Here is a 27,029-nt window from a genome sequence, read left to right on the forward strand (position 1 = left end):
GTCGTTGTGTCTCCTACTTGCCTCTTAAAATCTTAGCAAAACCAAAGTGCTGTGCTATCTAATTGGAGTTTTCCCTCCCAACTCTGCTTCAGAGGTGGCAGAGCTGAACTGCCTTTGCAGACGGCCTTTCCCCCAGCCCTCCCTCCCGTGAACTCCTCACCTTCCCGGGCTGACAGCCTAGTATCTGACTGGAAGGCTCCTTATTAGCAAACAAAAATTTCTATCCTTGTATCGCCCATTCGGCGGTAGCTGCTGCAAACAGATGAAGCAGGAGACGCCAAACGTTATTAATGTCTCATTAGTGATACGGAGTGTGGCGTGAGAAGAAATCTCATGTGAAGGCCTGCAGCGCCCTGGATGACAGGAGTGTGTGCAACAGTGAGGACTAAAAGCTAGCGCTCTCCGAGAGCCTCACGCGGCCAGAGTCTGTGCGACAAGACAAGTCCGGGGTGCAGCTCGGGGGGGAAGGGCCACGCCCGAGGCGGAGGACGGCCTTTCCAGGCCCAGCAGCCTGGGGGCCCTGGGACACCTGCCCGGGATGCTCCCGCCCACCGACCGCTCTGTCTCCCCTCGGCTCCTGCGGAGGCCCGAACGCCCGTGGTACCCGGAAGAGGAGAGGGGCGGGGCGCGCGCGGTCCCCACACGCATCTTCCACGCGAGTCTTCCAGCTGCCGGGGCGCATCCTTTGTCACCGCGGCCGAAACGCTACAGACTAGTAAGCTGTCCGACTCCACAGGGCTCTCCCGAGAAGGAGTGTCCCCTCTCCCCGCTATGCGCCAGTCCGTCGCAGACACAGGGGGCCTCGGACCCTCCGCGGGCGGCAGCGGGACAGTAAGTTTCCTCCGGGAAAGCGAAGGCACCGCCGAGGCTCAGACCTTGTAGTAAATGTTCGCCGGGCTCTGCGGCGGCATCTCCTGGACTATGTACACGGGATGCCCGTAGTCCCCGCTGACCTTCTCGTAGTGAGGGCAGAAGACACTGTCCGCAGTCCTCAGCGGGATGATGATGTCGCTGGGCTCCGAGCCGTTGTTGTTGCCGCCGCGCTTGGGCGTGGCCAGCGTGCTGAGCGACAGCGTGGCCGTGTGCTGCGGCGAGTGCTTGCGGTGCCGTCTCCGGTACTTGAGCAACAGGACCACCAGCGTGATGATGATGACGATGAAGATGATGCACCCTGAAGCAATCCCTGCGAATAAGGCCACTTCGGAACCGAGGATATTGTTCCCAGAATGTCCGGCGCTGTTGCCGTCTGTGCTGGAACCTGCAGGGGGTGGGAAAGAGCAGCCGGAAGAGTCACCGCTCTCGCCGGGGCTGGCCGGCTGCTGGCTGGCCAGAGACTTCCCTGGCAGCTAGACTGGCAAACCAAGCGCCTCGTTCAATAGCTAAATGCAGGGGTAGATTTAGGAGGTTGGGAATTAACAGATACACACTACTATATATAAAAGAGATAACCAACAAGGACCTACTGTAGAGCACCGGGAACTCTACTCAATATTTTGTAATAACTTATAAGGGAAAAGAATCGGAAAAAGAATATATGTGTGTATATATAACTGAATATCTAATATATCTATACATAACCGAATATACATATATATATAAATATAAATATATAACTGAATCAGTGTGCCGTACACCTGAAACTAACACGGCATTGTAAATCAGTTATACTTCAATTTTTAAAAATAGCTAAATGCAAACGGCAGAAGCCAGCCATCGGGGAGATGGGACTCCAGGTGGGACTTTGATGCTGCTCCCAGACCTCATTGCTTCCCTTCTATACATCATCATCCATCAGCTGCGTGGACAGGTTGTGACAGCCAGCCCTTGATCTTGCCCCACGTCTTAACCCAGGTCAGCCAGCCTGCGGCCACCACCAGGAGGAAGAAGGGAAGTGGCCGATTCTCCAGGTCAGCATCTGCCGCCCAGGCCATGCTGTTCTCGTGCCCTTTCTGGCTACCGTGGCTTCATGGGAATATCCAAACCGCCTGCCTTTAAAGACAAGCCCTGCCGATGGCTGGCTGGAGAGCTTGCAAAGAGGGATGGGGCCTGGGAAAACGTTCAACCCGTAACTCGTTTGTATTATTTGATTTACACTTAAAATATATTTGGAAGGCAGCAGAAAACTCTCACACGGAACAGACTGCCAACCCAAATGTTAAGCACTAAAAAATTGCCTGGCATCATTATATTATCCATTTATCAGTTTGTCATAAGAATTTGACACATCTTGTCATTGAAAGTTAGAAATAACAACTTTCCTCCTTGAAGCTTGGAAAGAGATGGAATATTGCTACAGATGCTAAATTCGCACGACTACCAACTAGGCATGCGGATCCCTAATACGGAACTGCTGACGTCTGCTCAGCGACCACCATATAAAAAATTCATTCCCGTGGTAACAAACACATAGCTGTTTGTTCAAAGACCGCTAAAAAACAGAAGTTAAACGGCAGTCAGTTTTATCCAGTATTCTAAACCTCTGCCAGGAATCCGTTTAATATTTTATTCTACACTGAAAATGTGAAAAAAAATTTTTGACGAAACCACCTGAAAAATGTGGCATTACGCAACATTTTAAGATGTTACCATCTTGAATGTAGAAGAGGATCAATCAGGCTCTCTGTGGATTAGATATAACTAGATGAAGCACTGGTACAGTTATATATACGTTAACACTGGCTTGAAGCTAGGTTTGCAAACAGCACGATAAAGTGTCAGCCAATGAAAACAGCTTTGATCTGAAAGAGCAGTGCTAATAATTGGCACTTACAGCTGATGAATTCTACTCTTTTGAATGTAAGACTTTTGTGGGAATTAATTATTTTATTCTGGTTGAGTAATTGACAACAACTGACCGAGAGCAAAGATTACTGACTGCGGGAGCTACAAGTTCATCCTCCTGGTGCAGAAGTACTTGGACTCTGTTCTACCCGCTGTGATACGAGCAGTGTGGAACACACAGACCTAGGCACACATGGGTCACGCTGCTATACCTGGATTTGGTTTGACAAAAGGACTTGTTGTTGAACTTCTTCCATTTGTACCAGCTTCAAGTTCTGGCCGTCTTGTTGGATCATTATGCCTGGTTGACCCAGCGGAACTCGCATCTATATGAAAAACAAGCGATTACTTACAGCACAGACATCTGATGGGCTCTAGCTTTAGGAGCTGGATCTATATCTCAAGAGGCACAAATAGAAATGAACATAAGATTCTTTATGCAAAGTACTGTGAGATGCAAGAATATAATTTTCCTTTGAAAACAAAATGGTTCTACTAGTTATTTCAGAGGTTTAGATGGTAAGGCCATCTGTGGAAACCGTAGGGATTCTTGCATTTGGCAGGCAGAGCACTGCAGATGACATTTTAATTTAACTGAGTGAGTTGACTGACTACTATCCCAATTTCTAATTAGAAGAATATTTCTTTCTGCACAAGAGGTCATCTCTGTGTGAAAAGGCTCAGTGAACACAAGTCTTCTGTAGTCAAGATGCAGAAATGGGCAAAATGGCAGAAGCTTAGTTTGTATTCTGGATATTTTAATGGTGAACCAAAGAGGTGTTTTGCTTTTAAGAAGGAAAAATATATCTGTAGATACAGACATGGCAATAGACATTGTACCTGGCTGACCTCAACTTTTCCAAGTATCTCCAGTAAAAGAAGTGGGTTGCAACAACTTGAGGAAATCTGTCAGTGGCTCAAGGTGCAGAGAAAAGTTTACTTTGGAAACTAAATTGCAGAGTGAGTGAAGGCGCGTGTGGGCAACGCTGGCGCCATACTAGCTGGGGGCTCGACCAGATCAGTGGCTCCGTGAAGCAGCAGACGGTCTTTACCTTGTCCAACTTTCATGAGGATCTTCATGGCTCTTGTCTGGCACACCCCTCCCTCCTGGTTATCCAGGCCCTCCAAAGACCCATTTGATGTAGCTGATTAAAAATAAAATGGACAAAACAAAAAAATAAAGAAAAAATCAGGAAATCAATAAGCCAAGTTTACATGAACATGAAATGTCTGAAAACAATTTGGAAAATAAGAATTCACCCTTAGTCACAAGTTTTCTTAAAGTATGGGATGCTGAAAGGCAAAACGAAAAAAATAAAATAAAGAAAGATGGATATCGTCCACACTGCCGCACGTATGACCTCTGGTTTCCAATGTACTTAAGTGCCTTCTCCTCCCTTTATAATTAACGGATTTTGTCTGATTCTACAGATGAAAGGGACAGCATCTTCCAAAAACCTGACTATTTTGGAGTTAACCTCCTAAAAGCAGAATAGTAAATACGGTAATTTCAAAACGTGGTAATCATCACACAGCACCTGCTTCCTCTACTATAGATTTCCTGCCTCAAGAACAATTACCTTGATGCTCCCTGTTTGTCAAGCATCCAACTTCTATAAACACTTAGAGAGGAGACTCCCACGCCCCTTTTCTTTCCTCAGCTTTGCTTGAGCTTAAAAGGTTGTACTAGAATGCAAGTCTTCCAATTCTGGAGTTTTCCTCCATCATTTTGTACTCGACCCGAAAGAACGGATGTGTTATTACCACCACCATCGACCTTGGTCAAACTCTTCAACCGAGCTCCCTGGTGCAGAAGAACTCTGAATGCACAGAGGGACTCACAGGTGCCCACTGCTCTCTGAGGGGCCTGGGACGGCTCAGGACCTAAGGTGAGGACTTGGTTCAGGTCCACCAGCTTGATGCCCCTCTCACCGCGAGAAGGAGGAGGAAAGACAGAACATTTGACCATTTTCAGTGTCTGTTTTTTACCAACAGCCTATGCCCTACTCTGTTTCAACCCATTGTTCTATCTCTTTAGGATGGTGAGTTCTCTGAAGAGCGCTGTAACTAAAGCTGTAAAAAGATAGGCTGCCAGGTACCTTGCTGAGGGACAGGATTTAAATTACAGGTCAAGTTCCAGAAGAGAAAAGGAGGTGGGGAGTGAGACGTTTTCATTCCTCCACAGTTCAAGGGGCAGGGAACGTAAATGTTTCATAAACAATTCTGCCAGGTAAATCCTTCTCTACTTTAATTATCAAAGTTTTGTCAACTAACTCTATACTTTTAAAAGCACTGAAAAAGGGACAGATTTCCTGAAAAAAATTCATCCAAAGACATTCTTTTAATGGGCTGTTTGTTTTCCAAATGGTGGGGCAGCAGACAAGTTGGACAAGCATGCATGGAAATATGCATGCTGTGGGTAATTATCTTGGCTGGAAAACAAGGCCAGGATTGACTTGTCTTTGTGTTCTCAAGTTAGCGACTTTTACTTTCTCTGTTTTCCTTAATAATAATCGCTGCCTCTTGTGTGCAAAAATATCTCTTTGCTTATCTGAGTGTTTCCTTAAAGTCCAGCCTCACAATCATATCTCACTCTTCTTCTATTGCTGACACAGAGTTTCTCCTGGGAAACGGGGCAAAAGTTGCCATCAGTTTTTTGCTTTTTAGGGTGAAAAGTAGATAGTATCCTCTTGTAGATTGTTGAGAAAATGTGTGGCAGATAAATTAGAACAAATACCTAAGAACTAACTCTGCATGCTTCTGCGACTCTTAAAAAAAATCTTTTTTTTTTCCCCCCATTTTCTCCATCTTCTTTCCCTTTTGTTTCTTCCAAACATGTACCTAAATTTCAAAGTATCCTTTCCTCCTAAAGGCTTAGAACAGTATGGCTATCTACAAGCAGGCACTCTTTCTGGCCAATTTCAGAGCAGTGCTATGATCTTCACTTATTCACAGTTTTCTCATCTGATCTTTCTCAAGATGTAGGATATGCTTTTATATAGAAAGAAACAGTGGAAAGCTGATGTCTTTATTCGGCTGACAGTTTCAAAGGTTTAGTTTACTTAATTCAAGTGGAATCTCCATGTTTTCTAATTAATATACACATAAATGCACCCCAATGCAAAGTTCAATGCCTAAGTTTTTCTTGCTAAAAGTTTAACACTAAGTTAACAAATGATAAAAATAAGATCTGAAGGGTGGTACCCAGAAAGAAAAAAGGTGTGTGTGGGGAGGAATATAGATTTACTGAATATTTATTTTAACCTTGAGATAAAAAGGTAAAAGGTTCAGGTCTAAAAGAAAAAAATAAAGGAATATGAGAAAGGACAGACAAGGCATGGCAGAGAACAGTCCCTGGTAAACAGAATTCAGAACTGCATCTGCAGAGGCAGAAACTACAGATGACTTCTGCTTTGTCAGTCTGGAAGTGCAAGAGGTGCACATAATCTGAGTGGCGTTTTCTTTTGATTTTAATGCGTAGGTCAGTGCCTTTTCTGAATACCAATGCCTTCGTGGAGAGCTCCCTTTTGTTTACTCAAAGTGATATCTGAAGAACTCCCAAATGTAAAGAACTCCAAAAGCATTCAAATTAAACTGCAATCTATAATTTAACATCCACAAACTATACATGGTAGGAAGAAAACTGGGTAGTGTGAGATGAAACGGCTTTGCATCTTTCACAGTGGAAACTTTTTTTATGCCTGGGGGAGGAAAAAACCCCTCAAGCCCTGGAGGTGCACAGAAGGCACCTGAAAATGCTGCCTTTGCTGAGTTCTTGGAGGCCGAGGCCACTGCGGGGATGGGGGAGGATGAGGGGAGAAGGGGGAGGGCAGGCCAAGAGGCAGAACTTTGGGAGTGAGGAGGGCTCTTCTGCTGCATTCTGGGCTCTGCATCTTTCCCCTTTAAGTCAGCTTCGAAGGTGCAAAGGCTACTGGAAGATACTGAAAAATTCATTCCTAACATCAAAACAGCATTCCCAATACTTGGCTGCTTAAAGGGGGGCTAAACTTTAAAATTCAGAGGAAATCCCCTGGCAGTCCAGTGGTTAGGACTCGGCGCTCTCACTGCTGGGGCCTGGGGTTCGATCCCTGGCTGGGGAACTAAGATCCCCGAAAGCCGAGTGGTGCAGCCCCCCCACCCCCAAAAAATACGGTTAGATGCTCCGCCAGGAAAGATTTTTGCCCCAAGTTAGGTATGATGTAAGCAGTCAGGGAAAAGCCTGGTTTTTGTTTTTGCTTTTTTTAAACATCTTTCTTGGAGTATAATTGCTTTACAATGGTGTGTTAGTTTCTGCTGTATAACAAAGTTTATCAGCTATACATATACATACATCCCCATATCTCCTCCCTCTTGCGTCTCTCTCCCACCCTACCCATCCCACCCCTCTAGGTGGTCACAGAGCACCCAGCTGATCTCCCTGTGCCATGAGGCTGCTTCCCACTAGCTATCTATTTTACGTTTGGTAGTGTGTATGTGTCCATGCCACTCTCTCACTTCGTCCCAGCTTACCCCTCCCCCTCCCCATGTCCTCAAGTCCATTCTCTACGTCTGCGTCTTTATTCCTGTCCTGCCCCTAGGTTCATCAGAACCTTTTTTTTTTTAGATTCCATATATATGTGTTAGCGTACGGTATTTGTTTTTCTCTTTCTGACTTACTTCACTCTGTATGAGAGGCCCTAGGTCCATCCACCTCACTACAGATAACTTGATTTCGGAAAACCCTGTTTCAAGATGTGAGCACCAACGGAAACTTCAGAAGGTCAACTTCATAGCAAGTTCAATTATAAAATAACTCAGAGTAACTTCAACTTACTTTATATTTGATCTCCTAGTAAAAATTAATGTCTCTTCCCCACGATCTGCTTAACATGGAGAGTAGAGAGCGTGGGCCTAACGCTAGAGCTGCCTGCCCACCTCACCACCTTGAGAAATGGCGCAGCTCAAAGTCTTCTGTCCTCATGGCGCCTCTTTACTGGCAGCGAATTCTGCAATAAAGCCTCAAGATTAATATTCTGATTTCTGCTGCAACAGCCAGTCATCAAGAAGCTTTAAAAGCCTTAGTGGCTGACTTTGGAATACAACAAGAAATTGCTAATGCTTGGGAACAAAATCTACCTCCATTTCAGGAGACGGTTTTGCAATTATTCTTATTGTTGATTTGAATGTATTGGGAATTTTTAACTTGGAGAAAGTAAAAACAAACGGTTAACCTCATTCTACTTAGCTTTCCTTTGCGTCTCTCTAGCAGCATCATCTAATGCCACCACAATCACAGTATTACTGTACTAACTGTATGAAACTGCATTTAATCATTTAGAGATAGAAAAACTAACACTGCTATATCTAAGCTTTTAGTGCCGGGCCTTTTTTTTTCCTTGGTCCAGGGAAAAAATAGACTTTATAAAATTAAAAATTACTAGAAAAGTATATCTAGTTAGAAAAGAGGTTTAATAAAGATACATGGGCATTTTATAGCGTGCTTTTAAAAGCTTTTGCTTCAGGGATCTAACTGCATGTAGTGAGTGCACTGAAATCACTAGATTGTTCCCCCAGGGCCTGATTTTAAGTGGGTGGAGATCATCGCTCAGCAAAAAGTACCCTGAGTTCACAATGCCTAAAAGTTCTCTTCACATCCGAAAACTACTCCGCCAACATCCGGGCGTTCCCATTTATTTGTACACGAACTTATCTACAGTGTGCTGGTTATCCGAGTAGAAAAAAGAAGAACCAGTGGGCAAAGCAGACTGAAAGGGCAGGAGTATTTCTGGCTGTGTTTTTTAGACTGTGCCCACGGAGAGGAAGTCCTATCGCATTTTAATGCGTCTTCATTTGGTTGTTACTGCTCTGCACACCAGGAAGGGTAAGCTGCTGCCTTGGATCTTGGCTGTTTTTATTTCAGTCTATCACTTCGGTAGTCAGATGGAGAATTAACTGCTGGATGTGTGCCGAAATATGGGTCCCATGCACAAAGAGGTTAGGAATGAGGGCAGCAGAAAAAAATTCTACAGAGTAAATGCATCCCTATGAAGGAGTATTCTTAGGTTATCATGGAAAGAATGAAACATCAAAATATACTATTGAGGACATTTTATACTATTTTACTTATTTGTTTATTTTTTTATTTGGCTGTGTGACACGGCATGTGGGATCTTAGCTCCCCGACCAGGGATCAAACCCGTACCCCCTGCGTTGGAAGTGTGGAGTCTTAACCACTGGACCGCCAGGGAAGTCGCTATACTAAATGTGGCTTACTGGGATGGGGCTGGGATGGGGTGGGGGGTTGATGGACACTCCAAAGCAAATAGTTTTTGTGAAGTTCATCAAAGAGGTCCACCAAAGAGACACAGATAATAAGCATACAGGGTCAGGAAAATGAGAGAGTTCAATTTTTTAGTAAGAATGAAAACTTTGTGTTCATATAAACTGCACATGACAAAATTTGCTCTTATTTGATTACACAACAAAGAGCATTTTATGAAAATCCTCTATCATCTTCTTGGCACTATTCTTGTCCATCATGTCATCATACGCTGGCCCTGCTAATTCTGATTTCTTAGGGCAGCCTTTCAACACATCAGTTTCCTGAAACTCAACTCAAGAACTAGAAGAACTAGATGCCTATTACCTGGCAAACTGAGGAAATAAAAGAAGCAGAACCAAGTGAGAAACGTGAAAAGTAAAGCCATGACATTAAAATAAATATGACACATAAACTAGGTTACTGTTTTCTTCTAGCAGGGCTGACAAATTTTGAGTGTCTAAAAACAAAAAATTAACTGAGGTATGTAAGTTGAAAACCAGAAGGCTGATAAAAATATAACTACCTAATGTGAATATACAACTCAGGAAGCTAAGATCTACCCTACTTCACACCCTGACACGAATTCAAATTCAAAATATATGATGCACATTCAAAAAATGTACTAAAGAGACAGGAATTCAATTTCTAGAACTCAGTGTAGTTCAATGCCTTGGGTATCACGGTTATCCTTTAAGATACCAACTTAGAAGAAAAATTCTAACCATGGAAATGACAACAACCCCTGACTGCCAAAAATAAATGCCCTTTTCTTTAATTAATAAAAACTTCTGAAGCAAAAACATCTGTATAATGTGCCGAAAGGACGATGAAAAAAATCACTTCTTCTAACTTCTTCCTTTTTATATGCTTTTCTCTGTGGATTTATAGTCAAAGAAATGAGAATATACCACCATGATTTTCCAAAGGCCTCACTATTTTACTTGGTGTAATATCAAAAAAAGTTCAGCAGTATTTCAACACATACGGCAGTTTATCCCAGAATGCCTGATCTTAGAGTAAAAGTTTTATAGATTCTTCTTAAAATGGCCGCGATTTGACAAAAGAAAAATACAAAGGAAGTTACAGGATGTGTGTGTTTTTCACCCAAGGAAACAGTGTTCCAGAACAATGGGATGAATCACCTGAACTAAACCCACATCATTCTGGTTGTGTTTTGAAATTTGAAAGCAGTAAGTCAGGCATTAAGAGGTAACAACTAGCTTAGCCCCAGTGACTTCTTTACAGCACAATTAAGTAGTTTCTCCACTAGACAGAACGATTTGGAAAAATGAGTTAAAAAACCAGAGTCACAATTTAGCCCATCCTCCCATATTAAAATATGAGTAAAGATACCAAGTATCCCGTGTAAATGGATGTTCTCGAATAAAATGGTATAATATTATTTCCTCAATGTTAAATGTTCACCATGAGCAATGATAGGATATTTTACTGACAGCTTAGAAATGAGAGTTTTGAGAAATGTAACCTTGAAACACTTTTGTAAACTGCTTTTGTTTCTGTATTCACTGAAAGATGGGATGACATATTACTTTGCCACCTTCACTCTTTTGGGAAGAGGGAAGATACAAAGATACAAAGAACTGAGTCTAAAGGTGCCAATATATGTTAGTATATTTCCTATCTCCTGTGTTATGCGAGACTTGGACGTTGAGGGAGGTCAGCCTATAGAGAGAACGGTAGTAAACACCATCCCTAGAACATAAGAAATTCCATCACAGCTTACTCATTAAACCTCTTCACCATTAAGAAGTGTATACAAAAATTAAGGTAGTGACAATCACTGAAGATGCTAAGAGTCATAGTCATCTTTGACGAGACAGTCCTGAAAAGCCACTGACTATATACAACCAGAGTGGAAAAGAACAGGTGGTAAATGTGAGTGTGCAAGAATGCACACACAGCAGGGATATGTCAGTGACAGAAATACCTTCCAGGCCCAGTGGGTGCTCTGACACTTTCCTGAGAAAGATCAAATAGGCCTGGTAATAAATCACCTGGCCCCTCTTTTTACAAGAGGCATGCTTAAACACACGAGATCATTTATGAGTGGCTTACTTTCTTTCCCCTCAAAATATTGCTTGCAACACCTTGATGTCTTGATTTTTCATAAATTCTGTTGTGGGAAAACATCCTTTTCTGAGTCTAAAATTTTATTGCTACAAGTTATGATGATTTATGCAGGTAGAATCTCTCATTAGGCAAGAAAAATTTTCAACAAGATTTCATTAGAAAACTTTACATCTAGCGTGCTTTCAGGGAGTTAATCTTAGTGTCACAATGATTCAGAATGAATTGTGAGAATGTGATAGTCAATGGTTAAAGCATAATTTACCTTTATACATGAGAGTCAACCTTAATATGGGCTGAAACCTACTAAGGAAGAAGAATCATGTTTTAAAAATAGGGGGCCAGATGACCACTTCAATATAATGACCAAACTCACGTTAAAAAAAAAAAAAAGAATGATGTCAGAGTTCTAAAGATAAAACATAATTCCCTATTGTCTATATTAGCTTTACTTAAGCATTCTGATTTTTTTTTAAATATGAGACGTCCTGGTCAAGAGATAGTGATAACATCTAATAAAAATATTCTGAGCCATGAAAATACATGTGTTCGCATGAATTATTTCTAGCCCATCCCGAGTTTCTGACGGTCTTCATCATTGACATATCTTTGTGGAGATGTGGAAATGTCTAGAGAGCGAAGGGTCAGAGTGAAAAGTTCACAGTGGGGAGGGCACACATCCCAGAAGCCTCGTGCTCAGTCTGCTGTCACTAATCGCCTGCAATGATATTAATGACCCAGTAATTGGGAGACCGCGGCACTGAAGTGGAAAACCTCCATCTGAGGCAGAGTTCACCTCTGGGTGGTAGGGCTTCACCAGTGACTGAATTAATGTTTGCTGACAGCTTAGAACATAACACTGTAGATGAGAAAATGCACCACTCTGATGGCATAATAGCTTAGATGGACATGATGTTATTTGCTTTGACCATCTAGAGACCAGTGGTAACCCCGGTAAAGTGCCCTGTCTGAATTTGCCCTACACATGAACCTAATTCCGTTCAGGGGATGTGTTCTATGCTCCAAGAAGCCAGAGCAATTTTCCACATGTTTGCTTCAATAAAAGAATACCTTCATCTCCTGGTTTAACATCAGGAACAAGGAAACTGGGTTACTCCACTAATGCAGAAAGCCATTTGCAAAGCAGGACTGTCTTTTAGCAACACACAGCCTAGCTCCTCTGTGAAGTGATCAGTTACGCTCCTGACAGAGGTTCTGCCTGTCCATCCATCTGCCCATCCATCCATCTATACATTTATCCACTCATCCATCCATCCACCCATCCACCCATGCATCCATCCCTCCCTCCCTCCTTCCATCCATCCACCTGTCCACTCATCCACCCAGCCACCCATCCACCCACACAATCTGTAGCACTTGTATACTTGGCTAAGGAAATTTGAAGTTTCTTACTACCTCTTTTGTACATTTGAGAGATTTTTATTATTTTTAATTTTACTATTTAGCCACTTCCCATTGAGGGGCTCAAAGTACATTTGACCCTTGAACAACATGGGGGTTAGGGGCACCAACCCCTACCTAGTCGAAAATCCGAGTACAATTTATAGTCAGCCCTCCGTTCCCGCAGTTATTCCACATCCACGGATTCAACCAACAGCAGACAGTGCAGTGCTGGAGGATTTACTACTGAAAAAAATCTGCATGTAAGTGGACCCAAGCAGCTCAAACCTGGGCTGTTCAAGGGTCAATCGTACTCGATAAAACACAAAGCACAGTCTTACTGATGAAATGGAATTGATTGATAGTAGCTCTAAAAAGAAAAAAGAAAATTCAGGAGACCCGACAAATTTCTATTACAGCCACCATTAACCAATGGCCCTTTCTCCTTTCCTACTGCTCTGTAGAATTTCTTAGGTCAACTTTGGGGCCCATGACTGAAGTTAGTTATACGTTACAACAAAGGACAGGGCCTCTGGCCCAACACGTCTGATACAAACACAGAGTTGTCTGATATCCAGTTCGAGTAGCATCCTTGCATTGCTACGTATGCACTATGTACGTACATATGCTCTCTTGACTGTCACTATTTATGTGACGTGTATGTACTCGTACTCTCTTTACCATACTCTGTAAGTAGTGTGCTTTGGACTAGACCATCTTTCCTCTTGCTTTGTGTACATGTATATGCTTGGTGACCCAGGAGACACTGTCATAAACTAATGACGTTGGTCTAAGGGTCTGACAACCCGGTTTGAGTTCTGCCCCTGACATTTCAATGGCTGTGTGAACTGTACTAAACTACTCACACTTTCCAAGTTCTGTTTTCTCACAGTGATAAAAATTCCTCTGTCACCTGTCCTTTGAGACTGTAAAGTGACAGTCTCAAAGAGTGTGTGAGGCCATAACACTTCCCTCTAAGTGATCAAGCACCCAGCCTGAGATTTCAGACTGTTAGGAACAAACGTGGGACTCTTAAAAACTATATAAATAAGTTTTCGCCAAGTAATCTTTTCATGTCTGTCTAATGCCTCTTGGCTACTTCTTAAAGTACTTTATTTTGCTTTAAATTTTGATGATAAATATTTAAAGGCTATTAAGAAAGAACTCATTCTCATGCTTGTACAAAGACGTCTCCAGGACTGTTCAGTTATTTATAAGTCTAAGTAAACTTTGCAAAAGCTATAAATACAGGTGCTAGAGATATTAAGATGTATTTTATGAAACAGTAAAGGCAGTTTTACTCTGAGCGATTCCTAAATAATCCTTTTTTTCCAAGGAATCGCCTTCATTTCTCATCTGCTCTTATTTTACATAGGAGGTTTTCAGTCTCTCCCCATTGCTTTAAGAACCAGTCATCTTGTCCGTTCATGAGTTATTTTGGGAATAAGGAACAGTGCTCACAGGGCAATCTCTGTCTAGCTTTAAATGAGATAAGCTGTCACTACTGCCTAGGTGACGCAGTTGAATATGAACAGAGTCTCAATCTACAATAGCCTAATCCTCCTAAACCCTGACAGATACGGGATAAATACCCCAATGACCGTGACTCCATCAGACCCTCGAGCCAGAAGCTTCTCAGCACAAGCTGCAACTGAGCAGAAGTTGAGATTTTATTCCTTAAAGTATAAAGAATTTAAGCTGTATTCATATTAAATTGAACAAGGAGCTTTACTGATATACTCTAGGAGAGAGCCTTCAATATGGTCAGAAAAGGATTTTATGTTAAGTTAAAAAATAATAGAAATTCGGGGGACTTCCCTGGTGGTCCAGTGGTTAAGACTCCGTGCTCCCACTGCAGGGGGTGCGGGTTCAGTCCCTGGTCAGGGAACTAAAATCCCACAAGCTGCGTGGCACGGCTGAAAAAAAAAAAAAAAAAGAAAAAGAAAAAGAAATGATGCTTTTCATTACCAGACTAGTGAAATGATGTAGTGTCCCAGCTTGTCTCAGTGACAAGGCAACCCTGACATGTACGTTTTTCTCTAAAAGAATATTTATACTACATTGGAATGTTGCTGAAATGATCAATAATAATAAGCCTTTCCTTTGTGTAACAAGGAGCAGAGAAAAGGCCCTGGCAAGGCTGGTGAGATGGTAAGTGGGGGATGATTATATGTGTAGAACCCTCCTCCCAGTCTGTCTCTTTTGGGACAAAGGGAGGATCTGCTAACAAGCTTGGGCAATTCCACCAACAAAAAAATCCATAAATGCGTGTTTCTTGGTAAGGAAAGCCCAAGGACAAAAGAACTTTTATAACACTCCAAAAAGACAAAAAAGAGGGAAGATCTTATAATTAAGTTACGCAGCATTACTGAAACTTGGACGATCACTGGAATTTCATTTTGTGGACGGCATTTCAAATAAGTGACACTTTTTGAGCCCATCTTCCCCGCCCGCCAGCTCTCAGGAGAGCCCAGGCTGTCTCACACCAGCCCCCCACCTCGCCTCCCCACAAAGAGACCCTCAGTTGTCCTTATTTGGTGCCAGCCATGGAGGCAAGCACTTTACATACATCACCCCATCTAAATGCACATCATCCCCAGCTGACAGATGAGGAGACTGAGGCAGACTGGGTAAGTTACTTGCCAAAGGACATTCAAGAACACAGATCTGCTTGACTTGGGACTCTCAGCTAACTACCATGTTCATCTGTCGCTCTAAGTGCTGTGTGTGTGTATCCTCCAAACACCCAAGATTCTGATGACCATTCTATTACAAAGCCAACCATCGTAGGTTAAAAATAAAAATGTGTTTAAATGCTTGAATTCACCAATGGTATGCAAGGTATCGAACGTAAATCCCCACCTCAAAGCCAGATAAGTGACAGGCTGATGTTGTCACGACCTTGAACTTGATGATGTTTAGTGATGGAAATGTAGATTTTGCTACCTTTATCACATAAATAATTCATCAATCAAAGCACATAATCACGTTACAGAGGCCACACATATATTCTAAAATAAATCTAGGGCTTCCCTGGTGGTGCAGTGGTTAAGAATCCACCTGCCACCACAGGGGACACGGGTTCGAGCCCTGGTCTGGGAAGATCCCACATGCCGCGGAGCAACTAAGCCCGTGTGCCACAACTACTGAGCCTGTACTCTAGAGCCCGTGCACCACAACTACTGAAGACCGCGCGCCTAGAGCCCGTGCTCCACAACAAGAGAAGCCACCGCAATGAGAAGCCCATGCACTGCAACAAAGAGTAGCACTCCACTCACCACAACTGGAGAAAGCCCGCGCGCAGCAATGAAGACCCAACGCAGCCCAAAATAAATAAAATTTAAAAAAATAATTAAAAAAAAAAGATATCTATATGTAAAAGTATATTTGAAACCTCCCATAACCATTTTGCTAGTGAAAGGGCTTACAGTACATTCAGTATATTTTAGTGCCACTTGCTACACTTACTCCCAGAAATAAGTAAATCAAAAACAGAAAAGAAAAACACAAACAAACAAAAAAAGGAAAACAAACACTCAACAAAAATACAGGAATGGAATCTGCTGTTCTTCTGTTTTGATTCTTTAAGAATAGTGTTTCCTTATATTTGTGTGCAAGCATTTTAATTTATTTTGCATTTTTGCTCAGAAGTGGAGTTGATGTCTGAAAAACAGCAAAGCTGACTGAGGAGTTTCCTAATTTTATATGCTCTGATAAAATTTTTTTTAAAAATTGCTTTGGAGAATGAAACCAGTGAAGGGCCTAAGAAATGGTGACTCATTCAAATTCATTCAGTGTTTCTCAAGGAAGACTTTCCCAGGCAAGGAAAGCAAGGAGTGGCTTTTGGAAGGACCACTGTGAACACAGCAGGGTGTAGTTTCAGAGCAACGTTTAATCGAACAGGCATTAGAAATGATGACTTTTAGACTATTCCACAAATCCATGTCTTGGCTACAGATTTGAGGTAAAATAATGTAAAAAACCACACAAAGCTAAATTGCGAGGTGCCTCGGGCATAAGGTGTTCTTTCCAACAGCTGGGCTGTGCCCATCGTTCACTTAAAAAGTATCCACACAGTGGCATTCATTTTCATCCATCTCTGACTCACATGATGTTGGTAGTGTGATGAAAACCTCTTTGTAGGTATTTTGCAAGGTTTTATGCTGAGGCTGGATGACCAAGCCATGGAACCTTCGTAAGGGCAGATACTGCAAAGGGCCTCCACACCAGAATTTCTGACTCATTCAGCTCCGGGTTATCACTTCTAAAAAGAAACTGGAAACCAAGCACAGAAAGTGTCTACAAGAAAAGCTTTTGACACAATTATGTATGAAGGCTGAGTACACAGTTAGGAATGCTTGCCTTGTATTAACTGGTGTGTTTTTCTAAGACAGAGCCTCCCTTGACAATGGGCCACTTCAGAACAGATAGTTATTTTATAAACTTAAAAAAATTTTTAAAGACATGATCAAAACAACTGTAGATTATATAAAATGTTTACTTTCTTTTTAAGGCAATTAAGAATCTGAATGTAATGACAAACAGACCAAATGGTTGTAACATCCCCACCTCTGGATCATTTAATATTAGGAGATTTTATTATGCAAATTAAACCCAAGTCTAATGACTGAAACAGGTCACCTGAAAAAGTCAATTCTCAACATTAAGAAAACCCATATATATCATTTTGCCACATGTCAAAGCACATAATCATCTAGGAGAAAAACTAATGAGGATGCATGTCATTTTGTCGTGTCATTTCCTAGGGGAATTTAGTGGATACTCCGTAGGTTTAAAAGTACACAATTTAAAAGTAATGTTGACTTCTAGAACTTAAAAGTGTGATGCCTGTATTTTAAACCTGGTAACACTACAGATCAAATTCAATGTCTTTAAAGAGTTTACAGCAGATCCTGTCCATTCAACTGGAGAAGAGCCACCCTGACGAGAGATCCCATACTGGATGTGTATGTCTAACCATAAAACGGTTTGGAACTAGAGACTTCCATCGTTAGCCAGAATAACAACAACAACAACAACAGTAAAAGCAGTTTCTAGAGAAGAAATCAAAATTCAAAGAAATGAAGTGACTTTCTCGTTAAGCTCACACAGCACGACTAGAACCCAGGTCTCTGGGGTCCTGGCCCAGTACTCCTGGAATCAGTTCATCTAGGGAATGACCGAACAACATCAATTCCAAGTCAGTCCATTGGCAACTTGGACTGTTCCCCTCTGGGGTTATGAAGCACTGCCCCAAACTATCACTTCTCTTCTTCCCTCCTATGGAAAGAAACCAGGACACAATAACGATGTTGTTCATACTAATACTCTTGGTTATGAAGGTGCTTACTAGCTAGACAGGAGGATTTGGAGTCAAACACATGTCATATACTTTGTAGCAACTCAAAAATACCAACATTGTTAACTCTCTCAAAGTTGAAGTGGTGATTGGCAGTGTTACGGGCAGTGTTCCATCATGCCGCCTAGTGTAGCACTGTTTTAAGTGGGGTGTGACTCTGTGTGTATGTGTGAGTGATCACTGGCTGTGGAAAGCACTGACTCTGAAAAATCTCTTAATTGTCTGGGTGTTTGATTCTCGAAGAAGCAATGGAAAGTCAGCATTAACTTTTTCCAACTCTTTTGAGAGTTGTGCTTCTCATCCTTCATTTCCCTTTCAGGGAAAGCTGTCCATCCATTGGCTTTGCTGGAGGATGGGTGGGAAACGGGGCCTGCGTTTCCCGAAGTATCTGAAGTGTCTTCCTATGTCTGTGACGTGGCGCAAGTCTTTCAACTCTGTGCTCTGAGTCTCCCTGGGCTCCCGGCCACCCTCTGAGCTCTGGGCCCTTCCCCACCCAGCCTGTAACAACCACCCAACCAGCAGCATTCAAACTTGAAACCCTCATCTCTATTTTCAGAACAATTCTTGTATCCCGGGCTACCACGTGCTTTTCCGGGTGTGGTGGCTTACCTCCCTGAAGAGCCAGTCGGGAGCCAGGGCTGCAGGTGCAGTTTTAGAGACATATTTCACTCTGAGGAACATCTATCTTCAGGCACCCCCTCGTCCTTTTCCCCACCCTATTCAGGGGTCTTAACCTGCTTAATGAATTCAGTAGGGTGGGTCCCTATAAATGCTATGCTAAAAACATCCTGGTAAACAGTCCTACTTAAAAAGACTTTTTTTAAGACACTGTTGGACTTCCAAAAGCTTAAGGTTTCCATTTATTTTGTCTAATGACTATTTTATATTTTCAAAGATTTCCCTCTTACTTCATACACTTTACCACCCCATCTGCTTGTCCCAGCCCTCAAAATGCTTTTATTTTCATTTCATGATCATTGTGCTTTAAAATCTATAATTCACCACTTTCTCTTTTTGTTATTTATTCTCACTAAGCCATTCTATGTGTATCACGTTGGTTTAAAACTACGTTTTCAGCCTCTGTGGCATTTCAGGTTCACAGCAAAGAACAAGGATTAGACGGCTATGATCACCTTTGTTTTAATTACTAATGAGTATATATTGTTGAGTATTTAATAAGTAGTCAATGAATTATTGCTTTTGCACTCTCAAGAGAAGCTAGGAGGTAGAGAAAGCCAGCGTTTCAACCTGATCACCCAGAGATGGGAGAGCACACCCAGCAGACAGCAGCTCAGTACCTCTGACGACCTGGAGCTCATCATGACGAGTGAGTGCAGACTCCCACCAAAGAAACCAAGAAAAACCATTTCATTGCTTGCCTGATGTGAACAGCTAGCTATCCTAGTCACCCAGACTGCACTCAGACAGACCCTGGGCCTGGAACAATCCTAACTCTGTGCCAACTGGTGACCTGCACCCAGTAGGCATGTGTTTCATCAGATTTCACAGCCTCAGGAGTGAACAGTAGCTCAGATAGGACCCAAAGGATACACAGTATCTGTTCCTAAAACCATGTGTCAAATTATTGTATAGGTAGATAAAAAAGTAATTCATGGAACAAACCCAAGTTTTTTTCTTATTCTTCCAAACCTGGTTTTAATGGCGCCCATGTACTAGTGTGGGTTGCCTGTAACTCCCATTCTTGGAACCTACAAGCTCCATGAGGAACGGGTACCACTTTACCATCTTGTTCACTGTTGAACCCCTAGCATTTATGCAGTTTCTGGCACAGAGTAAATACTAAATGAATGAGTGAATGGATGGATGGATGGATGGATGGATGAATGGATGGATGAAGAGAAAAGTCATTGCACAAGATTCACCTATCAAAATCTCACCAATGGTTCTTAAAAATGGTCTTGTCAGTAGAGATGCTGAATATATTCATATATATCCGCTTATTTCAATACTACAAAAACTCTAGGAGGCGTTTTCTCTTTGGGTATCTATGTTAATGAGGAGTACTAGTACAGGGGTCCCTCATTCAATTAGGGCTTCTTTAAAAAACTTTTCAGCAAAGATTCCCACCCAATTGTTTGCCACAGTAATAATTTTAAGGAAACAAAAATTGATACAAACCTATTTAGCTTATCCTAATTTCTATAACATAAATGAATAGAATTATACTTACATATAATGTAATAATCTCTGTTCTTCTGAAATTCTAGACCCCAGAGGTTAGGGCTGAATTCTTGGAACTTGATAGTGAATTTTACATCTTGGTCTGGTCTGGCACAGTTGAGGAGAGGCGTATTTTCCTTCTTAATAGTGCATCTGTCTGCTTGGTCTTTATCCACCATATAAACTTTATAATATTCATACTGGCCAACAGTTTTAGAGTCCACTTTGGGGCAAATAATATCCAATTTGTCTCCTATCTGTGGGTATAGAACCAGTCCTTGTCCAGGCAGAAATCTAAAAGCATAAAAAAAAAAAGCGCCACTGAGTTGATAAAAAAGTAACAGTATTAATGATAATGACAATATGGCCAGAGAACATCAAGAATTCCAAACCACAATTTTATAGAGCCACACTTTTATTGACCAAACATATCTGAGTTCAGATCAGCATGGGATGAATGTATTCAGGAATTAAGCTTTAAAGAAAAAAAAAAATAAGAAAAAAAAGAAACCACATTCCTGACTTTACCCAGTAGGATCAAGGCAACCTACTGACATTTCTTTACCGCCCCCTCGCTTGTAATATTTCAGTGCTCCTTTGTGTAACTTCACAATGACTTTTCCTTGGTGGTGAGTCAGACCTTCCCATCTGCTCATTATTTTTTAACCACTGGCAGCCTCAGTTTATTGGGCACGCCACAGAAAGAGGGCAGCAATTCCAGGGAGCAGTGGATGCGCTAAGACTTTGTTGTTCTGTTAGTTTCCATTTGCTGTTGATGCTAATTAACAGACAAGTTTCATCAAGAATGTTTCAAATTACTTATCATAATTAGTCAGTCACTGATCAAATAATGGTTTTTTTTATTACCCCAAACAAAAGAAACATCTTGCAAACCCATAAAAAAACAACCAGAAATAATTAGCTGGAGTATTGATTCAGCTGCAAGATGAAAAGTCCTCGACTGGGGAAGACAGCAACTACTGTCCCTGTCCTTGCCCCACAAACCTTTTTTCCCCCCTCCCTTGAGATGTATTTGCTCCAGTTAATTCTTAGAAGCAAATCTTTAGAACCCAAACCACTGACACACTATATCCCCTTGGTGCTCACAGACCACAGCGCCCTCCTTCCCTTTCTCTTTTCTCCCAGCCATGCTGCGGAAAGATCTTTCCTAATGGGGAGTTTCTCGGAGAAACTGAAACAAGAGCTTCGTAACGAACATCCTTCGACAAGTGCTAACACTAAAAACACACTTAGAAATCCCCTCTTGTTCCTTCCGAAGGAGCCAAGCCTGCAGGCTCATTAAAATATTGAAGCCGGAGAACAAAGCATCACGTCTGAGTCCTTCCAATCCAACCTCTTATTGAACCAGGGAGGCCCACCAGCCATGACGATGAATGGGTCATAATTCAGAGAGAGAGGAGAGAGAGGGAGGGAGGGAGGGAGAGAGAGAGACAGACAGACAGACATGGTGAGAGAGAGAGACAGACACGGTGAGCGAGAGACAGACAGACAGACACGGGGTGGGGGGGGGAGAGAGAGAGAGAGAGACAGACTCGGTGAAAGAGAGACAGACAGACAGACATGGTGAGAGAGAGAGACAGACACAGTGAGAGAGCGACAGACGGACAGACACGGGGCGGGGGGGAGAGAGAGAGAGAGAGAGAGAGAGGGAGAGACAGACTCGGTGAGAGAGAGACAGACACGGGGGTGGGGGGGGGAGAGACAGAGAGAGAGAGAGAGAGAGAGAGAGAGAGAGGGAGGGAGGGAGAGAGAGAAAACCAGGATGACGGGCATCGCCAATTTCAAATTGATACTGAGGGAACAGATGATGATGAATGTTAATGAACGGTATTAATTTTTCTGAAAAGTGCATGAGGTTGATTATGAAGCATCATAGAACATAACAGAAATTACATTACAGATTTATATTAAAAACCAATACTCTTTATGGCAGGGAAAAAAAATACATGTTGAACACAGTGGCTTGTCACTCTTCCTTGGGAATGTGTTCTTTTACAATCCCAAAGGGAGGGCGGCCCCCTTTCTTTCTTATTTTTTTTTAAACTGAGCTTGCTAAAGCAAGGATATATGACATATATTAAAAAAAAAAAAGTTGAGAAAGTGAATGAGAATCACCTAACAAAATCTTTCTGTGAAGTAGAACTCAAAATGACTATTTTTTATAATAATGACAAATTTCAGACCGTCATGTGTGCACCCTTATAGGATTCTCTAGAACTGTTGACAAATGTAGATCACCACTTAGTAAGAGCCTCTCTGTGAACTTCTTGGCCGTTTCTGCAGTTTTCTGGGGAGGCGCATGGGAAATTCAACTCCAGGGGACTGAAGGCCTCCGGGGTCTTCTCCCTGCCCCCCCGAAGGCCAGTGGTCTCCATCATCTTTGTGGTTGAAACACAGCTCTGGTTTCTGATGAACAGACTGAAGGACTGAATCTGAATGTCTGAGGCTTAAGTCTTTGCCCCACGCCCCCGTGCCTCAGTGATTCTGCTGGGCTTGGGAAGCAGGGGCAAAGTGCCTGGCAGTCGACGTAAGTTAGATATGGTTACAAGGCTCACCCTCCTGACACATCCTTCTCCTCATGTTTTATTCCTCGACCTTCTTAGGAAATCTTCACTGCACCCGAGAACCAGAGGCCAGCTCCTGTCTGGGGTTTCCCACCCCCGTTCCAAACATCTTCTCTCCTAAACCGGCTTCTGTACCAGCCGACACAGAGCAAGCCCCACGTTAGCTGTAGTGAAAAGTATTCCTGAATCACAACAGAAGTCTGCAGCCTGGACACCGGTACCTGCCTCTTCTCAGCTCTGATCTCCACACTGAGCGAGTTTCACCCTGGACCACCTCCTCCGGGAGCCCATCCAGGCTTCAGACATCAGGATCCTGAGCAGCCAGATGGGTCCATCCTCTTGTCCATCAGTTCATTCCTTTAAGAGAATGCATCAGACCTGCCCTCACCCCCAAGCTGTGTATCATCTTTGCGCATCTTAGAATTCTCCCACATCTCGCCTACGTCTGAAGCTGGGCTCACCAAGCTCTTCCTTCATTCAAAATGCTCCCAAGATCCCGTCTCCTTCACGAAGATTATTTTTTCCTGCTTAACCAAAGACTCACTGTTGATTTCCTCCCTGCCCATGTGAGAACCTCATGACTCTCTCTTCACTCACCAAATCCCAGTTCTAGTTTTTGCTGGGGCTGATGGGGTCAAGTCAAGAACAGAGGACACATGGGCTGGTTTGGCTACAAGGATCTCTGCACTTCAGTCTGTATTTTCAGAAGGTACTAATCACTCAAAAAGCTTTAACCGTCAGTGACAGAGGAGCAATGTATGCGGAGGGGTCAACCCATGGGATGGCTTTTCAAAATAAAAGAGAAAGAGAGGAATCTCAATTTCAATAAGCGTATTTGATACACATAAAAAGTGAATCCCGATAAAACCCACTATTCCTAATGCTTTGAAAAGCATTAGCTCACTTTTCAGAAGACACTGTGGCAAAAAGTTAGGCAAGGATTTGCTCCTTCACTGTGAAAAATGGTTTCAAGAGAACAAACGTATGGACACCGAGGGGGGAAAGCGGGGGCAGCAGGGGTGGGATGAATTGGGAGATTGGGGTTGACATATATACACTGATAGCTGTAAAATAGATAACTAAAAACAAAAATTTTTTTTTGCTTCCTTATTTAAATCCATATAAAAGAACCCAATATTGGAGTGCTTTAGAGGTTTACTTTTTAAGCATATATAGGTATACAGATATACAAGCTGGTTAGCACACCAGTCTCTTTAATTGCTGACTTTATGGTTTCTCAGTAGACAAAGGCTGTGGTTGAGGTGAGAGCCCAAATGGTAAGTTTCTTACGTTATCACTAAGTACATCAAGCCCAGCAGTCTCTTTGCTCCCCTGGGGCCTTCACAGTTTTTTTTTAAATTGAGATAGAGCTGATTTACAACACTATATTAGTTTTAGGTGTACAACATAATGATTCAAAAATTTTAAGGTTCTCCATTTAAATAATATTAATAATTATTATATATAATAATCAATGATATTATATATAATATAATAATATTAATATCAATTGTTATATAATTAATTATACATATAATTGATTGTATTATATATAATAGTTATTATCAAATATTGGCTATATGCCCTGTGCTGCACAATATATCCTTGCAGCTTATTTTATACGTAATAGTTTGTACCTCTCAATCCCCTGCCCTGATTTGCCCCTCCCCCCTCCCTCCCCCCACTGTAACCACTAGTTGGTTCTCTATATCCGTGAGCCCATTTCTTTTTCGTTACATTCACGAGTTTGCTTTGTTTTTTAGATTCCACATATAAGTGATCACACACAGCATTTGCCTCTGTCTGACTTATTTCACTAAGCATGATACCCTCCAGGTCCATCCATGTGCTTCACAACATGGGAGCAAACAGCGTAACGTGAGTGTAACAACTAAGGCACCTCCACGCCAGATGCTCTGAGTGACAGAAAACTAGGATCTGGATCGCCAGGACTTTACAATCCAGCTTCCTGAGGGCAGGCAGGTCCCACGTGTGGCTGACTCAATACTGAATGCCCAAGGTCTGACATCTGGTAGATGCTTAAAATATGAAAGAACAAATGGCAGCTAAGATACACACAATAAATTTAAGTCAAATTTAGTGCCACGAACTATCGATATTTGCAGATCACAGGCACAGAAGATAGGATGAGCTAGGATGAGCTCGAGTTGGGATGGGGGTTGCTGAGAGCACAGCAGGATCACTTCCGGTATGATGGTGCTTCTGGACGGCAAGCAGCACTGTGGATGGAGTTTTGGACCCGTTCTCTCAGGATTTATGAATATTGGCAGTTTTCTGGAATCCCTTCCTAGTTGAAATGCAAGGCAATTCACCACCTCCAGAAGCACTAATAACAGAAGCACTGTTGCTTTTGAGCACGTATTCTTCGCTAAGCACTGATCAAAGCACCTTCCACCACTGTCTTCATTCAGTCCCTGTACACGTGCTTGACACGCAAACCAGATGAAGACACGCCAGGCCAAAGGTGAGATGCGACGGGAAAAGCCCCTTTGCCTGCACACTTCTCAGCTCTCGCTGCATCACGTTAAAGCATAAATCTGGTTTGGGGAAATGCAGCTTTTTCTAAATTGAGCTTTTCATAGACAAGCCATGAAGTTAAGGGAAATTAAGAGAAAGTCCATCCACATGCAGGCATCTGCCCAGGCTTCAGAGATCAGCATACTCAGCAGCTAGATGGATTCATCTTCTTGTCCATCACAAGGGCGGCCATCTGCTACCCCTGCCATGTCCTGGGAAGCCAAGGACCAAAGGGTGAGGAAGAAACTTACCACACATGGAACTTGTGTTTTAAATGTAATATTACAGATGGATCCAGATGATTCATGAGAATTGCAGAATGTACATGGAAAGGAAACGGGGTGAATTTTTTAATAATATCATTTTCGAATGGAAAGCAATGCGTCCTGTAGGTTATAATCAAGCCAGTAACCACAGAGTTCTATTTTTGAAGCCAGGTCACTTACATTTGGATTTTGTTACCTCAGGATTGCTCAGAGACTTTAACAAGTCGGACCACATAGCACATCTATGCCCTGAATATTTGGTAATAGTCAATAAGACTTGTCTTATTATTGACTTTGGAAATGTTTTCCTTTTTTTTTTTTTAAAGAATAATTAGGGTGGTGACAACTAGCTAATTTTAAATTACTACACTGACTCTGCCTAGTGAATATGAAATGCAGATTTCTTTTTGTATGATGAGATTATGTCCATTTTTGTGGCCAAAGACACCTAGAGGAAAATCCCCATGTTTGTAACCCATACCACAGAGGTGAGGTTGTTTCTGTTAAACCACATCCAAAAAGAAAAAAAAAAAAGTGGTCAGAAGTCTTCTTTAATAGTATCTGCTGGTTTTTAATTCAAAACAAAAAACAAAGGAGACTCACAGTGCCTCTTGTCTTATACAGGAGAGCGAACACAGGAGGCCAGATCCCTTTCTGGGCCACGTACTCAAGGTCTGAGCAAGCCACCCTGCTGTGCTCCTGGGACGGGGAAGCTGCATCTCCTCCCCATCAAGAGAGTCTGGGGTCAGGACTGCTTCCTGGGCATTGGTGCTGTGGTTCTGTGTCTCTCACTGGAGGGCTTCCCTGGGATGCCACAGCAGTGGGGTGTGCTGAGCAGAAATAGGCAACTCCTATGGTTTTTCCCAGTGAATCATTCCCAAGCAAGACAATAAGACGTGATGACTCTGAACTAAATCCAGAGACGGTATAACATGGAATAAAATGGAAAGTCTGAGTAGGGTTTCCAAAGTTTCCCTGCCCAAAATGAAGTGATTGTTTTTTTGTTTTTTTGGCCACACCATGTGGCAGGCAGGATCTTAGTTCCCCCACCAGGGATCGAACCTGCGCCCCCTGCAGTGGAAGCTCGGAGTCCTAACCACTGGACCGCCAGGGAAGTCCCTGAAATGAAATGATTTGATATTAGAATCTGTTTTTACCTTCCAATTACCTATCAACCTGAATCCAAGTTCTTAAAGGTTATTCACCAAACTAGATTCTAATACTTCCACAGGGAATCAATCTAATAACACACATTAGACTTTAATCTTTAATAATCTAAATTGGATCTCTAATAATCTCAATTAGACATTTATACTTCATAGTCATCATTGTAGGAACTTCTAAAATAATACAGCCATATGTGACACAGCATTCTCTTTTAAAAAATCTACTTTGTTGGAGTTGATTTACCATGTGTTCATTTCTGCTGTACAGCAAAGTGATCCAGTTATACATACATACACATTCTTTTTCAGATTCTTTTCCATTTTAGTTTATCACAGGATATTGACTAGAGTTCCCTGGCGACA

General features: G+C 42.3%; 1 protein-coding gene across 1 annotated transcript in view; it reads right to left on the minus strand.

Moving 5' to 3' along the window:
• Positions 1–202: 202 nt before the first annotated feature.
• Positions 203–27,029, minus strand: part of EFNB2 (ephrin B2) — a 43,448-nt gene continuing 16,621 nt past the window's right edge. Inside the window, exons 2-5 of the mRNA XM_059995808.1 lie at positions 20,122–20,405; positions 3,834–3,926; positions 2,994–3,107; positions 203–1,258 (exon numbers count right to left, since the gene is read on the minus strand). Of these exons, the coding sequence (XP_059851791.1) occupies positions 870–1,258; positions 2,994–3,107; positions 3,834–3,926; positions 20,122–20,405 (880 nt within the window). The 3' untranslated portion in view covers positions 203–869. The remainder of the gene's footprint in view (positions 1,259–2,993; positions 3,108–3,833; positions 3,927–20,121; positions 20,406–27,029) is intronic.

This window comes from Delphinus delphis, chromosome 18 (genome assembly GCF_949987515.2).
Source record: "Delphinus delphis chromosome 18, mDelDel1.2, whole genome shotgun sequence".
Classification (NCBI taxonomy): domain Eukaryota; kingdom Metazoa; phylum Chordata; class Mammalia; order Artiodactyla; family Delphinidae; genus Delphinus; species Delphinus delphis.